General features: G+C 38.9%; 3 protein-coding genes across 7 annotated transcripts in view; 1 reads left to right on the top strand and 2 right to left on the bottom strand.

The window, feature by feature from the left end:
- The window catches only part of col9a1a (collagen, type IX, alpha 1a), a 14,837-nt gene extending 10,175 nt beyond the window's left edge, over positions 1–4,662 (bottom strand). Inside the window, exons 1-7 of the mRNA XM_084001926.1 lie at positions 4,459–4,662; positions 3,730–3,804; positions 3,012–3,050; positions 2,863–2,925; positions 1,344–1,397; positions 1,160–1,195; positions 1,000–1,023 (exon numbers count right to left, since the gene is read on the bottom strand). Of these exons, the coding sequence (XP_083858052.1) occupies positions 1,000–1,023; positions 1,160–1,195; positions 1,344–1,397; positions 2,863–2,925; positions 3,012–3,050; positions 3,730–3,804; positions 4,459–4,533 (366 nt within the window). The 5' untranslated portion in view covers positions 4,534–4,662. The remainder of the gene's footprint in view (positions 1–999; positions 1,024–1,159; positions 1,196–1,343; positions 1,398–2,862; positions 2,926–3,011; positions 3,051–3,729; positions 3,805–4,458) is intronic.
- A 743-nt stretch (positions 4,663–5,405) lies between these two features.
- On the top strand, positions 5,406–12,374 carry hyls1 (HYLS1 centriolar and ciliogenesis associated). 5 transcript variants are annotated; one of them, XM_084005075.1, is made up of 12 exons: positions 5,406–5,585; positions 7,385–7,492; positions 7,617–7,709; positions 7,800–7,870; positions 8,116–8,339; positions 8,479–8,531; positions 11,136–11,275; positions 11,355–11,400; positions 11,480–11,531; positions 11,621–11,702; positions 11,792–11,818; positions 12,095–12,372. In XM_084005075.1, the coding sequence occupies exons 2-12, from the start codon at positions 7,393–7,395 to the stop codon at positions 12,227–12,229; spliced, it is 1,023 nt and encodes a 340-aa protein (XP_083861201.1). In that variant the 5' UTR covers positions 5,406–5,585; positions 7,385–7,392; the 3' UTR covers positions 12,230–12,372. The 5 variants fall into 5 exon arrangements, with proteins under 5 accessions (XP_083861201.1, XP_083861202.1, XP_083861200.1 ...); XM_084005076.1 differs by having other exon boundaries at positions 5,410–5,557; XM_084005074.1 differs by having other exon boundaries at positions 5,411–5,561.
- mrpl4 (mitochondrial ribosomal protein L4) lies at positions 12,271–17,352 on the bottom strand. Its single transcript, XM_084005077.1, has 9 exons — positions 17,180–17,352; positions 16,579–16,660; positions 15,829–16,000; positions 15,694–15,745; positions 15,249–15,366; positions 13,403–13,509; positions 12,904–13,013; positions 12,749–12,822; positions 12,271–12,512 (listed from the first exon to the last, which is right to left on the bottom strand). Exons 1-9 carry the CDS (start codon positions 17,225–17,227, stop codon positions 12,367–12,369), a joined length of 909 nt encoding a protein of 302 aa, XP_083861203.1. The 5' UTR covers positions 17,228–17,352; the 3' UTR covers positions 12,271–12,366.
- Between the last annotated feature and the right edge of the window lie 319 nt (positions 17,353–17,671).

The following is a 17,671-nucleotide window of genomic DNA, read 5'->3' as shown; positions in this document are numbered from 1 at the left end:
CAGTCGACGGCAGTAAAACCTCTAATATATATATATATATATATATATATATATATATATATATATATATATATATATATATATATGTGTGTGTGTGTGTGTGTGTGTGTGCAGTGGTGGAAGATAAAGTACTCAGTTCCTTTTACTTTATTATAATAGAGGTGTGTTGCAATATGCTGACATTGTGATTTTTATGACCAACATCTCACTTCAATCATTTTAACTGCAACTTAAAGTGAGTCATAAATGTTGCATCACGCACCCGACGAACCGAACCGTCCACAAACTTGACATTGGACAGGACCGCACCAGAAACAAACTACTGGAAAATACAATATATATAAATATATAAATTAAAAATTGTACTTAAGTAGAGCGCTCAAGTAAATTAGTTTAATTAAATTAGTTACTTAGTTACTTTCCCCCTCTGGCTATCTTAAAGAGTAACTTAATTTTGGGTCAAGTTGTCAACTACTGTGATTTGTGGGGGGCGTGGTCAGGACACTGTGACATCACTGTTGGGCGTGGTCACAGAAGAGGTTAAGCTCTTTCATATGAGTTTATTTATGTGCTCATCATGTACATTTACTGCATTCAAAACCTCAATTATATCCAAATGTAATGTTGTTTAGAAAGTAATGAAGTACACTAGTAATAACTAGTACTAGTAACTAGTTACTAATTTTGAGGTACTGTCTGCTACTTTATACTTCTAGTAGGTAAAGGTAGTTTTTCTGGAATGGCTTGTTTAAAAAAAAGTTTTTCGATAAGTAATTATAAATAGTCAAGACGGATTAAATGAACATTAAGAATTTGTTTTCTTGTTCAAACCATATTATTTATTATATTATTTTTTGACTAGTTTCACAAAAAGGTGCTCGGCCGTCCTGAGCAGCTGGTGTATCTATGTAGATACTACATATACATATGTATATATTTGTATATACATGTGTATGTTTATGTATATACATATGTATATATAAAGTATGATATACTCACATCCAGGCCGTCAGCTCCGACACCCTGAGGGGACAAATCATCGACAGGTCAGACTGAGATCCATCAACAGAAATCAATAAACCCTGAACGCATCATATTCCTTTGACTTCCTTTGCAGCTCCAGTTAAAACATAAATATAATGTTAATATTTGTACTTACAGGTTCTCCAGCAGACCCAGCTGGTCCAGAGTCTCCCTGAAAACAAACGTTCAATCAGAATATCAGAGTCCAACAGGGAAAAACAATAAACATACACTATATATACATATATAGAATTATAGTATTGTGTATGTATATATGTATATCAAATAAATCCAATAAAATGTGACGATAATGAACCTACTTTTGGTCCCTTTAGGCCCACTGTGCCCAGATCTCCAGGAGGTCCTACGGGTCCCTGCAGAGATGACACAACATCCTTTAAAAGACTTCAAATACAAAATACAGAAAACAACATTGTGGATGCTGTATTTTCCTGACTCTTTTTTTTATAATACTCAAAGTTTCACATCAATAAGTCTGATAGTTGTTCTAGACACTGTATGTACACCTGACTGATATGGATCCAAACTGGCGGATCCAAACAAAGCATCTGGTTTTGGGTCATTGTTGCAGTCATATCAATGTAAATGTAAATGTCAGTAAGGACTGAAATAAAGCAAATATATAGCCTTTGTCTCTGGTTGGCTTCAGGTTCAGTTCAGATTTGTTGTTTTATTTTCAGGTTTGAACACTTACACTTAGGGGAGGCTCAGGCTTGCCTCGGACCGGCCCTTAGTTTAGCTTTGTGTTGTTGCTAACTTGACTTCTTCCCAGGAGTCTTTGCACTTTCTCGCCTGTGGGGTTCCTTGTGATTTGCGATCTTGGGCTTTAGGAATAGAACTAAATCGGATTCAATCCAATTATCTTGAAAGTGAATCCACCAAAAGTGTTAAAAAAAAATCCAATTTCACAATTATATATAAATATGTTGGGCTAGCCAGGATAGTTTCTTTAAAACCTTACATCTGTGCATTTAAATTGGTGAGAAGAATGTCATACATGATGGCCGAAGCTAAAAAAACGAGTCATAAAATAAAAAGCACACTTATGCTCTTAAACCCAGATGTGAATTATGCTTCTTTTAAACTTTCTCTGATTTTAAAATGTGAACATCAATAGGAGGTGTGGCCTTCCTTCCATTAGCTCCTCCCCTCACCTGCTGCCTCAATAAATAGCTCAAAACAGATGACTTGAATATTCTCTGAGATTATAGTCATAATTCTTCTTCACTGCAATGCATTCTGGTCTATCTTTATCTTACACGTAGGCCATAGAAACTCTCCCCACCTCAGCCGTCTCCGGGCATCCGATCCCTCCACCCCTCTGTAATAGCCTCCACCCCTCTGCACAAACCTCCACCCCTCTGTAATAGCCTCCACCCCTCTGTAAAAGCCTCCACCCCTCTGTATAACCCTCCACCCCTCTGTAATAGCCTCCACCCCTCTGTATAACCCTCCACCCCTCTGTAATAGCCTCCACCCCTCTGTATAACCCTCCACCCCTCTGTAATAGCCTCCACCCCTCTGTATAACCCTCCACCCCTCTGTAAAAGCCTCCACCCCTCCATCCCACACAAAAAGACCCCTGTTTCTGTCAGGAAGCCACTCAGAGACTCTCCTCTAAATAGCTGGATTGATTTTTTATTTTTTTTGCTCGGTGGAAGCCAAGACAAACTGCTCACACAGCAGCAGATCTGAACAGCTCAGATCTTACAGAGAGTCAATACGACCTCTTGTTGGGAGAGTTTATCCTGCAGGGGGGGGGGGGTAAGAGAGGAGCTGCAGACCAGGATGTTAAAAACACCTCTGGGTTTCACTTACGTCTGCGCCTGGAAGTCCTGCAGCTCCTGCAGCTCCGTCCCTCCCGTTGTCTCCGTCAGCGCCCTGGAAGAGGAAACATGAAACGCCATCATCCATCGCCCATCACACACTTCTGCACATGAAAGGGGGAAATTAAAAGGACAACTCACCAGTCCGCCGTTCACCGTGGAGTCTGGCCCTCTGTCGCCCTGACGACGCACCAACAACATGTTCACAAAGTGGAATTTTCCAAAAATCTATTGTTTTTAATACAAACACTATTTGCTTGTTGTGCTCGTTCGCTTATATCGAGGACTCGGGGGGTCGAGTCCAAGTGTACACTTTCTTCACGTTAAAAACACATTTATAGCCTGATATTTTTAGATTCAACATATCTATATTTGGGTGTTTGGATGTGTGAGGAGAGCTTTAAAGCAGCATTTAGAAAAACATACAGAAAAACGTTGAACAACTGTTTCTTTTTGGAGCGTTTAGGGGGAAACTTGAACTCAGGTAACCCCAGTTATAGTCCTGTTGTTGTATATATTTATTGTATATAGTTTATTTATTTATTTTATATATATTGTTCGTTTCCTTTACTTTGTTTCTGTGAGATCAGGATACATATTTGAGTTTATTAAATCAACATAATTTAGTCAACTTTGCAGTGAAACATTAAATTAAGTCTGTTATAACAACAGCTGCTCATCAACTTTTCTTTCAAAAGGTTAATAAATCATTGATGTACATCGTCAGGATGAATTTGAGTTTTTTTTTAATTATTACTATTATTATTTAAACTCCTTCCAATGAAATGCTGCTTCAGAGCAACGTCTTCACATCTCAAAACAACAACAGCGGAGGTTTATGACTGAAACGGCGACTCACATCGATGCCGTCCACTCCGGGCACGCCTGCAACTCCGGGCGGCCCCTCGGGGCCTCTGGGACCAACCGGGCCCCTCTGCAGAACACACACACCACACAAAAATAATCAGTTTTTTTTCTCTCACCCAAATTCATCTCTCTACATCACGTGGTGCCGCCGGCGTCACACAGACTCTCATTGTTTGGGTGATGTGAGGGTAAAGGTCATGAAACTAAACCCTGGTCTCCCGTTCTGGTCCCATTATGCCGCCTAAGTAACTGCATGTGTTCAGATTACTGCTGCTGACTGGAGGTGATGAGTTTTTAGATGAAAGTTAGAAGAAATTATTCATAAAAATGATTTGTAAATATAGCTGGTCCCTTTAAAGGTTATTGAAAAATAACAAACTTTATATTCATGCATTTTTATAATTGGCTCATGTAATAACAGCAAAAAATATTTCAAGTACACTTTGAGTCCCAAAAATAATGTTATAGAGATTCCAATTGTACAGGATCACACAAAGTTAGTTTTCAAGGCGATAAAATATTGAAAAATTGGGAAGAATAAGGATCAATAAAAACACCAATAAGCTTAAAGTGCCAATAGAAATATTAAATATGATGCTAAAATCGATTAAAGATAATATCACACATTTTTAAGGCTCATGCACACACCTCAGACTCACTAGTTAATATGCACCACAGACTACAGGACCACGTTAGTGAGGTAAAAGAGCCGTCTGCTCACCTGAGCCGAGCAAATCAGCACGATTTGCAGTAAAATCACCAGCGAGGACTCTCTGTAGATCCTGGAGCGAGCCATGGTCTTCCCAGGGCCGAGGAAGACGCTAAAAAGTCCCTTATTTCCCAGATTAGACGGGATTTACGGACGGTTCCACCTGTCAGTCTCCCCCCTCGACTGAAAACCCCACCGGCTGCTGGAAGGGGAGGATGTTGGAAAGTCCTGATTATTCATGAGGAGCTGAGGCTCCTGCAAGAGGAGGAGGAGGAGGAGGAGGAGGAAGCCTTCTCTTTACACTCAGGGAGGAGCGTACTTACCTTTACTTTAAAAATAGATTACAGATATAGTAGAAATTGACTATAATGAAAAAATGTATATGTTAATTTCCCTGGCTTCAGGATATAACACATATTGTAAAAACATATTTTTGTTGTTCTTTAAATGTTGATAAATGAGTGCAAATTGAATAGAACAATTAAATTATATTCTGACATTTTAATGGCGGAGGCATCAAAAGTAGAAGTATAACATATATTCTGTTTAAAGACTCTGGTAAAAGTAGAAGTACTGATTCAGCTTATTTACTCAAGTAAAAGGAAAAAAGTATAGGCTCTGAAATGTACTTGTATAAAGTAAAAAGTGTCCCTATGAAGTACATTTCTACGGCTGAATCTTTTGTCATATTAATAATAAAGAGAATAATCAATAATTCTCCTCAAATGCATTAAAACTAAAGTAACGAGCCTAGTTTTAACATGTGAGGAGTAGGAAGTACAGATATTTGTTTTAACATGTAGGGAGGAAAATTAAAAAGTTGTCAGAAACAAAGTACAGATACAGATTGTTGAAAGTGTCAAACGTGGTGCTGTTACACTCCAGTCGGATAGGTGGCGCTAGAACACCAGATACCAACAACCGACAATTATTACAACGAAGAAGAAATGGACCGGAAATGTGTGTAAGACGCCGCTAGCAGGCGCGTTGTTTCTAAAAGTTCGTTGGTAACGCTGTGTTGGTCCGACCGGTAACAATAAAACACGACGGATCCTTCTTCACGTTAACGGTCACCGCGATGACAACACGTTAACAGCGGACCGGAGCTCGTGTAGGTGAGGGGAAAAAACGAACTTCCGGTAACTAGCTAACGCTACCCGACGCCCATGACTGTTTATATTTACTGGCCGTTTCATTGCTAACTGTTAGCCTAGCTCGCCTCCGTTGCCGAACCCCATTAAAAAATCAGCCACTATAGTATCTGCTTGCTCATTAACGATTAAATTAGAGTCGTTAACGACAAACAAACAGTTTAACCTGCGTGAGATGGTTTAGAGGAAAGGTCGGCTTCCACAAGAACCTCAATTAACTCGCTTTATGAATATCTATTTACCTTATTTCCCGACCTTTTAAAAAAAAAAAGAATTGTCTGTGTGTGTGTGTGTGTGTGTGTGTGTGTATAAAACTAAAAAGAAAGTTAGAATAATTGTATTAATATCACACACAACTATAAAATGCTAAAAGCCAAAAATAATATTTGTAAAATAATGTCAAATCACTTAAAAGCAATAAAAAAAGTAATGGCTTTAGGGTCATTCCGTGTCGTTTCATCAAATGCCTCCCACCTGACCATCTCAGAATGTCCTGAAAAAATTCAAGTACAAAGACACACTTGTTAATAAGACAAATCCAAAATATTAGGTCTCTACTGTCAACAGCTTTCTTATGAAGCATCATTGAATGAAGAGTAGTTTAGACGGTTTTTGGCATCATACTCTGAAAAGCCATTTTTAAACAGCAATATCTGGAAAACTATCTCACCTGTGGCCTTCAAAATTATTCAATATCAAACTTTGGAGACTTTTCTACTGTAATGTAAAATCTTTATGGTCAAATTAAGATTATTATTTGATTTGGTTGTGTAATTTCTATACTTAAAGTATGACAAAATGTACAGTCTTCAATATTATGCTATGTTTGTTCATGGTTTAAGACATTAAAAGCTGCTTTCAGCATGTTTAACTCACATTCAAGGACTCATTGCCTCTGTAACTACAACTGTGCTACATTTTAATGTTTTTGTGAGACATGCAGTACCAAGACCGGCCACAAACCCCCACCAATATCAGGATTTTAAAAAATCACTGCGACAAAACACCCTCCCGATTTTTTAATATGATTTTAACAAGAATATGATCTTTAAAAAAAAGTAAGTTTGGACCTGATACGTGTTGTCAGTTTTTTGGAATATGGCTCTGAAGTTGGGCAAAGATGTGTTTACTTCCATTTTTGAGCCTTAATATCTGTGAAACTAATAATCTAAGAGAGACCATATTTTGTAGAATGTTTAAGCTAACACCAGAGATAGAGGCAGAAGTGATAGAAGTCTTTTATCTGCAAAAATGGGAGCTCAGCCACTCTTCAAATGTACTACTTTATTTCAAAAAGCCTAATTTTAAGTACCTACCATACTAGGTTATCATTGAGCTACACCCCTGATATTTCATGTCTGGAGGCTATTAGTAACAGATAAACACTGTAGAAATTTTGAAGGCCACAGGTGAGATCGTTTTTGCTGATATTGCTGTTTAAAAATGGCTTTTCAGAGCATGATGCCAAAAACCGTCTAAACTACTCTTCATTCAATGATGTTTCATGAGAAAACTGTTGACAGTAGAGACCTAATATTTTGGATTTGTCCTATAAACAAGTGTGTCTTTGTACTTGAATTTTTTCAGGACATTCTGAGATGGTCAGGTGGGAAGATTTTCAGAAATTTGATGAAATGACACGGAATGACCCTTTAGTAAAAGAATGTTAATACATTGTCACCTTACTCCATCCTTTAAAAAAATGTGTTCTTCATATTTCATATTCTTTTATATTGTTGTATAATATTGTGTGATGTGTTTATTTGTTTTGGGGGTTTCACCTTCAGATTTTATAATGGAACACCTGGATTTCTCAGAAGAGGAGATTCAGGAACAGCTGGAGGCCCTCGGCTACAAAAACATCGCAAAACACAGGCTGCGTGAATTCAAGCAAGGTTGGACTCCGAGTGCGACGACGTGTTCATGTTGTGCATTGATGTTAAAAAAATGAATGCTGTTCAGTGCACCATCGTCAGGAAGTAAACATATAAACGATCTCGTCTCTTCGTGTGATGTCAGATCTCGACGAGCTGGTTGGACACGGAGAATGGAGAAGCCTGGACTCGTCCGTCAGATCCCAGACCAGTCCTCCGGCCTACACCAAAGAGAAAGGTCGGGGCATCTACCAAACATTTATCTGAACAAAGCGGGCCAGCGATTATAGATTTCTAATTTAAAATGTGTTGTGTTGGTGTTTAACAGTAAGTCAGCGTGACTTTGAGGAATCTGCCGGGTTTTTCTTACATCCCAGAGAAGCGGACCACGACAGACGGGTAAATATTAGTGTTAGTCTTTATTTAATCTGCTGTTTTTGAGAGTAATCTCATTTATTCTTATTTTTATTTTATTTATTTTTTATTTTTATGGACTCACCTTAAGGAAAAACAAATCCCTTCACCTGGTGCAGTTTGGTGTCTTGTGATTCATAGGAAGGCTTTTTTTATGTCAAATAAAATTGGACAAAGAATCCATCAAGCACATGCGATCGATGTAATTCTGTGTTTATGATTCAACACAGGTGCTAAATACGTGTCAGAACCGAGACCTCGGATGTCCGCGGGGTCACGGCGACTCGTACGCTCAACACTCGGTGGCTCTGAACCTCCGGCTGCCTGCGGGCGCTCCCAGCAGGCTGCAGGTGGAGCCGGACCCCGACCAAACCCTCCACTCGCCGCTGAGCGACAGCCACTCATCCACCCCCGACTCCCACAGCAGACGCTTCATCAGGAGAAAAGTCCTGAGGTAACGTTAGTCAGACTCTTAGGTGGGGCTGTGTCTCCATTCATTTATTATAATATTTGATATTTGTGTTTCCTGAGGATAATCATCTTTGCTGGAAACATGGCGGTAATAACGGCGTATTCTTATTTTCCACCTCTAGGAAACACGACGGCCAATCACTCGTCTGCGATGAATCGGTCTACAGCGACGAAGGTAATCTACACTTATCTCATCTTCATACTCTGTTTGAAGTGTTTGGTCCATATTAATCTTTATTTAATCGTCTTTCCAAACCATAGTTCGTGCTTCAGAAAATAAAAACAAATTAACATCAATACATTTTAAAATTGTAAAACGTCTCAAATTGAAAACCTTTTAGGAAACAAAAAACAATTTGTCATATAAAATAAAATAAATGAAGAGGGGATTAGTAAATCATTTAAAATTAGGATAAGCTTTTACATATAAGTCTAACTGACTTTGTGTTCTAGAGTAAGATATCCACCATTTAAAATCTAAAAATAATTAAATAAATAAATAAGGCACTGATACCTTACTTTAATTGCTGTTTTGTTGGATTTTATTTGCATTTTTGAATCACAAAGTAACAAATGTCATAAAATGTTCCTCATCAAAGTCAAACGTAAAATACACACAGATTAATATCTGAATAACCAGATGTCGTTGGTTGAGTAACTGCTTCATCCCTGTTTCGAGTTCCTGTTGTTTTTTTCTGAAAAGATATCAAATAATATGGAAGGAAATTTAAAGGAACCAACGCAGCAGAGTGCGAGACGTAATCCCGTCGGTCTCCAGTCGTTAGAGCTGTGTCGCGTTGAGGAGAAGCTGCTGGTCATCAGCTTTAATCCTCTTAGCTCCTCCGCTGAGCCTCCACACATCACACACACCTTAGCGTCGCTGCAAGAACGCCAACATGAACCAAATGTACGGCGCTCGGCGGGACGACGACGAGAATTCTCTCAGCTCCTCCTTCTGGTCTGATGGAGGCCGACGGGAAGACGACGAGGAGGAGGAGGAAGTGGAGATTAAACGAGTGATCGGCAAGGAAGACTCCAAACCTGCTGGTGATGCAGAGGATTCTTACCAGGAGTCTTCAGATGAGGAGGAGGTCAGTGAGGAAGACTCCAAACCTGCTGTCAAACCAGAGGACTCTTACCAGGAGTCTTCAGATGAAGAGGAGGTCAGTGAGGAAGACTCCAAACCTGCTGTCAAACCAGAGGACTCTTACCAGGAGTCTTCAGATGAAGAGGAGCTCAGTGAGGAAGACTCCAAACCTGCTGTCAAACCAGAGGATTCTTACCAGGAGTCTTCAGATGAAGAGGAGGAGGTCGAGATCAGTGAGGGAGACTCCAAAAATGCTGGCATTTCAGAGGACTCTTATAAGGAGGCTTTGGAGGAGGTCAGCGAGGAAGACTCCAAACCCGTTGGCCATGCTGAGGACTCTCTTCAGGAGGCATCGGAGGAAGAAAAGGTGGAGATTGAGCGAGTGATCAGTGAGGAAGACGCCACCCCTGATGGTGATTTAGAGGACTTTTACAAGGAGTCTTCAGATGAGGAGATCAGTGAGGAAGACTCCAAACCTGTTGGTGATTTAAAGGACTTTTACCAGGAGTCTTCAGAGGAGGAAGAGGAGGAGATTGAGCGAGTGATTGGCGAAGGAGACTCCAAACCTGTTGGAGAAACGGAAGATTCTTACCAGGAGGCTTCAGAGGAGGAGAAGCCTGAACTGAACAACCAGGTTAACATCAGCCGAGAGAGTTTGGAAGGTGGAAGCGATGATGATGATGATAAAGAAAGCTGTAGCAGCCGTTCTGATAGTCCGACTCCAAGTCTGATGACCTCTGGTTACGGCACCTACAGACCGGAGGAGCAGGAGGGAGGCGACTACCGCGACAACCACACCATCACAGACTTCGATCAAGACAGCCGGGGAGACGTGTCTGAAATGAGAGACGATGAAGAGGACGGTCGTTCGCTGTGCAGCTTCGTTGGGTTCGACGTCAAACACAGAGCGCCAGAAGATGTGAACATCACAGACCTGAAACCAGAAGAAGAGAGAGACCAGACGGAGGAGCAGAAATGTGAAAATAAACAACAATATTGCAACACAGCAGTTGAAGACCGATCGGATGTGAAGCTGTTTGAAGGTGGGAGTGATGACGAAGGGGGGAAACCATATGAAAGGCCTGAAGAAGAGCAGCAGGACCTCAAAGAAGTGAAAGAGGACAAAGTGGAGTCGGAGGATTCAGACGAGTCTTCAAGCAACAAAGAAATCAGGTTTATCGACTCCAACGTGAACTCAAGCCAGATGATGTTAACCAGGATGTGTGAGGAGTGGGAAGGAAACCTCAGGCAGAAGAAGGGTAAATGGTTTCCTCTCGCTGAGTTCCTGACCATTATTATTTTGTCTGTTTGTTAAAACTTTTATTTTGAAAACCGTCAGGTTCATGTTGTAAAAAGACTCATTTTCAAATAATTTGTTGTTTCTTCATCCTAAATTACATCTGAGCTCAAAATATACCTTATTTATACCTAAACTACCCCTCTCTTGTGCATCAAGATTCTGTCTAAAAAGTCATAGTATTAGTATGTGGGGAAAAAATCCTGAAAAAGTCATAATAAAGTATGTAGAAAAAAAAGAAAAAAATTGTAGTATAGTGTCAGGGAAAAAGAAAACAAGTCACAGTATGTCCTTTTTCTAATATACAATAATTGATAGACTGTCATTAACGTGTCGTATAGATCTTCTAGAAGAAGAACGGGATCAGGATGAATGTTGAGTTGTTGTTCTCGCAGCGAGTCGTCTGGAGGATCGTCTGGCCGACGTTCACTTATCAGAGACGGAGAACGAAGACGCCGCCAGTCACAGCGACACCCAGACCTCGGACACGGAGGGGGTCTCTTTCAGCGCCTTCCAGTCATACATCAGAGGCATGGTGGGTAACGTAGTCCCACAGAAAATGATTTGTCAAAGAAAAATCACTGTTTCTTAAATGTTTATTTATTTTTGGACAGACTCGATCTCAGAGTGACGGCGACCTCAGGCCCAAACCCAAGTCCTGTAAGTCCCCCCCCCCCCCCCCATGTACCCGATCATGTTATTCTCTTAATGAGCTACAAACCAATCTTTTATGTTTCAGTCATCCGACCAGTGAAGAGTCAAACTATAAAGAAGACGGACCCGGTGGCGAAGTAAGTCACCGTTACACAGTTCTGCTTCAACGAAATAGAAACATTTTATTTATTCCCGGCGGTCTCGCCTTGCTTTCCCGACTCTGCAGGTATTTCCAGTACAAGCAGCTGTGGGAACAGTTGAAACTTCCAGGGGAGATGGACCGGAGAGCCCTCCGCTGGGAGATAAAGGTATCCTCACCCTCAGGAACACGTTGCTATTCAGTACTTAGAGTACTTTTGTGTTTTTGCTTGTAACGAGTTCTACTTCTGTTTTCCAGGAACGACTGGCATACCAACCTCCACCAGTAAGCATCTTCTCGACTGTATTCTCCATGAATAGCAAGAGACACATCGGCTGGTTTACTACAACAGTATGCGCCCAAATCAAACAAGTTTGTTGTGGTTTAATTTGTAAAAAGTCGTACTGTGTTAGATTCACTTCTAAAATGTTTTCTGAGTGGAGTCTGGTTCGATCAGAGCTCGGCTACACTAACACCACAGCTGTTCCGTAAACATGGAAAACAACGCCATCTCAGCAGCGACCTTGTTGACCTTTTGGAACGTCTTCTTCTGTGTTGCAGCCCAAACCTCGGAGGACCTACGAGCCGAACACCTACATCGTGCCGACGGAGAAGAAGCGCTCGGCGCTCCGTTGGGAGATCAGGAACGATTTGGCCAACGGCCTCCTTCCACACAAGTTCAGCTATCGATTTTAAGGCCTTTTTCATCTCCACGTGCCTTTTTAGAAACTTTTTTTTTAATACTTTTAAGCAATATTTATTGATTTTATTTTTTGTTAAACATAATAAACATACAGAAAACATTGCAGTCAGTGAATATATTCCATGTGATTCTAGGGGAAGTCGGAGTAGGGCAGTTTGAACGGGTAGAGAGCGGTGTAGCGCTGGTCGTGCCACAGCAGCTTGTCTTCCAGGAATTTAACGGTGTCGAGCGTGAGGACGACGGCTTCGTGTTTCAGCATGCTGTGGACGTTCAGACCTGGAAACGGAACAATAACTGGTTCAAGCATATTGGAGTTTTAAATAATAAGGGTCATTAAAATGATGCACCTGACATTTATTGATTCAATATCACAAATATACGACAGTGTATTAAGGCCACAGTGGCTCTTCATATATGATTAAACTCCTTAGTACGTATTAAATACGAGTTCAACACAGCTTTGCGACAGCAGAAGTCTGCGTCACCTTTTAGAAAGAGAAGCACCAACTCACCGATTGCAGGAATCACGTTGACCGTCTTTAAAGTTGCTGTTGCCTGAAGGATGTTTTCAGGAAACTCTTCACCTCTGAAAGCAACGAGAACGCTTGGCAGTCATCCATTTTCGGTTTAAAGTTGCACTGGGAGCCTTTTTGCTGATGATACTCACAGGTCGACTATTAACACCGACTCCCCCCAGTGTTTCTGTCTGATGAGGTCCAGCAGGTATTGGGGGTCTGGTGTGGGGATGTTCAGAGAGTCCACAATGTGAAGGTAGTCCTGCAAAACAAAAACAACGCAACAGATAAGAGCTAACACTAAAAGGTAATTTTGCCTGGAATTCAAAATAAATAGCATTAAATTTAAATTTGAAATAATCTGCATATTATGGTGTGGGATTTGGAGACATCTAGTGGTGAGATTACAAATTGTGAGGACGACTGAAGAGGACCTCTACGTTGATATGAATTCTAAGGAAACATAATATATTCACACATCAGTCCTTTAATTGATACACAAAATAATTATGATTTCATTAAAGTTAATGACGTTTTTATGTAAAGTCTAACAAAATAGTAATTTAATTCAATTTTCAATACAAAATTAAAAAATTAACCTAAAGCAGAGTAAATACTTGTGCTATTTGAAACGGGGTCAGATTACATTACCTGCGCCATCTTGGAACTCAGAGCCACTTTGAGTCCTAGTATTCGAACTTTCATGGGTAACATGTAGTAGTAACTTGTTGGCCCTCTAGGTCCGTTGGCCACCCCACCTGAGACAACACATCACCTGTCAGACTTTAGCTCGGATTTAGGGCATGAAAGACATTCGAGGTCAAGCAACTTTAGGAAGTAAAAGATGATGGGACAGACGGGGGAAGCACGGCTGGCGCCAGGGCAGAAGCATATATTAAAATGGTTATCGTAAAGTACTTAATGGAAGTCAGAGAAAAGTATGTTTCATTGTCATTCAAAAAAAAGTCATAGTATAGCATGTCGAAAAAAGTCGTAAAAAAGTCATAAAATTGTTGGAAAAAAAATCATAGTATAGCATGACAAAAAGTCATGAATGTCATAAAATTGTTGAAAAAAAGTAAAAAAGAAAAAAAATACTTAGTATAGTATGTTGGAAAAAGTCATAAAATTGAAGAAAAAAAGGTTAAAAAAACTTCATAATATAGCATGTCGAAAAAAGTATGAAGTATGAATTGACATCTATTTGAATTATTATTATTTTTTTTTTTAAATCATAGTATAGCATGTTGAAAAAAATTGTTAAAGTCATAAAATTGTTGAAAAAAAGTCAGTATAGCATGTCGAAAAAAGTTGTGAAAAAGTCATAAAATTGAAGAAAAAAAGGTTAAAAAAAATAGTCAGTATAGCATGTCGAAAAAAGTCATAAAATTGTTTTAAAAAAGTCAGTATAGCATGTCGAAAAAAGTTGTGAAAAAGTCATAAAATTGTTGAAAAAAAGTGTTAAAGTCAGTATAGCGTGTCGAAAAAAGTCGTGAAAAAGCCATAAAAATGTTGAAAAAAAATTGTATAGCATGTCTAAAAACATTTGTGAAAAAGTCATAAAATTGACAAAAAAAGAAAAAAAATACTTAGTATAGTATGTTGAAAAAAGTTGTGAAAAAGTCATAAAATTGAAGAAAAAAAGTAAAAAAAAATAGCCAGTATAGCATGTCGAAAAAAGTCATGAAAAAGTCATAAAATTGTTGAAAAAAGTAAAAAAGAAAAAAAATACTTAGTATAGTATGTTGAAAAAAGTTGTGAAAAAGTCATAAAATTGAAGAACATTTTTTTTTTTAAATAGTCAGTATAGCATGTCGAAAAAAGTCATAAAATTGTTTTAAAAAAGTCAGTATAGCATGTCGAAAAGTCGTGAAAAAGTCATAAAATTGTTGAAAAAGTTTAAAAAGTCAGTATAGCGTGTCGAAAAAAGTTGTGAAAAAGCCATAAAAATGTTGAAAAAAAATAGTATAGCATGTCTAAAAACATTTGTGAAAAAGTCATAAAATTGACAAAAAAAGAAAAAAAATACTTAGTATAGTATGTTGAAAAAAGTTGTGAAAAAGTCATAAAATTGAAGAACATTTTTTTTTTTAAATAGTCAGTATAGCATGTCGAAAAAAGTCATAAAATTGTTTTAAAAAAGTCAGTATAGCATGTCGAAAAAAGTTGTGAAAAAGTCATAAAATTGAAGAAAAAAAGTTTTAAAAAAAAATAGTCAGTATAGCATTTCGAAAAAAGTCGTGAAAAAGTCATAAAATTGTTGAAAAAAGTTTAAAAAAAATAGTATAGCATGTCTAAAAACATTTGTGAAAAAGTCATAAAATTGACAAAAAAAGGTTAAAAAAAACTTCATAATATAGCATGTCGAAAAAAGTATGAAGTATGAATTGACATCTATTTGAATTATCAAATAACTAAAATGATAAAAAGACAAAAATGTCCAAACAATAAATGAAGTAAATAATAGATTTGAAGAAGGACAAAAAAATCGAGTCACCTCCTTTCCACAGCGGCGATCGGATGCTTCCATGACGAGCTCTTCCGCTTCCTTTCTGTTGCCATGGTTTCTTGCCTCCGCCTCTGACCTCTGGCCTGATCTTAGTGTGGGCGTGGCTCTGTCAGAACATAATTGACATAATTATAATTTCCAGGCTGATTTACTGTGTAGAATTTAATATTAACAGTATAAATACAGTATGTGCTGGTTACATCTGTTACTAGAAAAAAATATAAAAAATTATATATAATTAAAGAAAATCTATTATTATTATTGTGTATCTATCCAAATTAAAAAATAAATACTTTTTGTACATCCTTCTTATAACAGTAGTCATCGTCACGTCATCACAAAATTCTGTGGAGGCTGAACGTCTCCAGAATTCATCTCACAAAATAGAAAGTAAACATTAAACATTAAAAAACTGGGTGAATCAGTGACTTACAATCCTTTTGTAGTTCCTCTGCCACGTTTCAACCTCGTGGAGAATGTCGAGTCTGAGAGGAGAGAACAGCAGATGAACTCAGCGGGAAGGAAGAACGAACGAACCACAGTAAGTCCCGATGAAAACTGACTTTACCTCGGCGGCGCGGCGAAGACGTCCGGGTGGAGCTGAGCCAAACCCAGCGGCTCACCATCCGGCCGCTCCAGAGTCTCCACCCACGTCTGGACCGGCCTCAGGTGGGCCGGGACGGCGGCGTCGCACCTCCTCAGGAGAGGCAGCGAGCAGTCAGCGGGAGGAGGAGGACGCTCTGCAGGAGGAAACACAATCAACGGGCAAAAATATACATTCATGTACATAAAAAATAATAATTCTTAGTTCATAAATGGATTCATAACTTCCAAACATTGATTTTTAATGGAATTTAATTTAAAAAAGCAATGAAAAAAAGTCAGAATAGCATGTCAAAAAAAGTCATGAAAACAGTCATAGTATGTCAAAAATAATGAATCTAAAAAATTACATTTTCAAGTTAAGCATGAATGAATGTAATCTTTGTTCTCAGATTTGTATTTACTTTGTAATCAGATTTACTTAAAAAAAGAATTATAATCATTTATATAATCACGTGCCATAATTTGCCACACCACCTTGACAGCTCACAGAGAACCAGAGTAGATCCTGAAACATGGACTCATTCAAAAATAGACTTTAAATCTGAATTCTGATTCATGATTCATCACTTGAACAACTTGAAACATGCAGCTGAGCAGCATCTCCAATTAACCCTTCCAGTTCGCAGCTTTCAGATGACGTACGACACAAATTTAGTGAAAAAGTTAAGATCCTGAATAGACTGAATATGAAATGACGGAAGTCTGGACTCACTTAGTCTGGAAGGATCCACCAGGTTGGTCGGCAGCAGTAAGTTGGGAGGCAGATCGCTCTGACCGGAGAACGAGGAGGCGAACTGAGGAGGAGGAAGAACACACAAGTTCAGATCTATTCATATTCAGCTATTTGGTTTTAACTGGGTGATGATTTTGTCATTTATAAATATAATAAAATGGTTCCAGCTTCTCGTTGATGAGGATTCACTTCTTTCCTCTGTTTCGTTATTAATGGAATATTCCAATAATATTTTTCCCAATGGGAAAAAGTGTGGATTTTTAAATACTTCCTGTCATCGGTAAAATAAGCTTATTGATTTAAACGGGAACTGCTTCCGGCTTGAGTGTGGAGTTTCACAATAAAGCAGCAGGGGACACGTTCAAACTTCAAAACACAAATGACGGTTAGTCTCGAGATGAACAATAACATTAATAATAAATAAATATCAGCTGATTTTTTAAATATCTATTTGAATAGTATCGCTGAAGGAAAGAAGAATAAACTACATAAAATCGAATTACATACGTGAATGGTGTCGCTACATGAATGACGTTTACACGGTAACGTTACCTCCGTGATCGTTAAACGGTAAACTCACCCTGTTCGCGACCCTTCTGCCGCAAACCAGCAGAGTACAGCGAAGCATCGTCCACACACACACACAACGCCACACTTAGAAACGTGTTAAATCATGTTAAACACGCGTGATAAACGGACTCGGACCGGCGGTCTCCCCGTGAAAGGTCGCGGCGGCGTCTTCCGTGTGTGGTGTGTGCTGACGCGTGTTGATGACGTAGCGCGGGCTCCGTTGCGACCTACAGTTGCGACACCTTGCGGTTGGAGGTGGAAATTCTTCGGGCCATATGTGAATTTTTTAGATCTTAATTCAAATTTTATTTAAGTCAGAATTGTGAGGGGGGGGGGAGACAGTATTTTTGTCACTTTGAATAATTTGAATTTAAAAAAAACTATTAAAAAAAATAGACATGGGATGCTATGAAAATGTTATCTCATGATTAAACTGGCAAAAAAATATTGCGATTCATGGAAATGGAAACATTTTGTTAAAACAAACACATTTTTATTGCAT

This window comes from Eutrigla gurnardus, assembly GCF_963514095.1.
Source record: "Eutrigla gurnardus genome assembly, chromosome: 3".
NCBI lineage: Eukaryota > Metazoa > Chordata > Actinopteri > Perciformes > Triglidae > Eutrigla > Eutrigla gurnardus.
Note: the sequence above shows the minus strand (reverse complement) of the source record. Positions and strands in the feature narration are given on the sequence as shown.

Bases quoted from the DNA above. Each gene is read 5' to 3' on its own strand.
- hyls1 (XM_084005072.1), top strand. From the start codon at position 9,253: ATGAACCAAATGTACGGCGCTCGGCGGGACGACGACGAGAATTCTCTC. The intron at 11,276-11,354 runs GTGGGTAACGTA...ATTTTTGGACAG, and splicing joins AGTCATACATCAGAGGCATG to ACTCGATCTCAGAGTGACGG. The intron at 11,401-11,479 runs GTAAGTCCCCCC...TTTATGTTTCAG, and splicing joins CAGGCCCAAACCCAAGTCCT to TCATCCGACCAGTGAAGAGT.
- mrpl4 (XM_084005077.1), bottom strand. From the start codon at position 17,227: ATGCTTCGCTGTACTCTGCTGGTTTGCGGCAGAAGGGTCGCGAACAGG. The intron at 16,001-16,578 runs GTGAGTCCAGAC...TTCCTCCTGCAG, and splicing joins GGTGGATCCTTCCAGACTAA to AGCGTCCTCCTCCTCCCGCT. The intron at 12,513-12,748 runs GTGAGTTGGTGC...TTCCGTTTCCAG, and splicing joins CAACGTGATTCCTGCAATCG to GTCTGAACGTCCACAGCATG.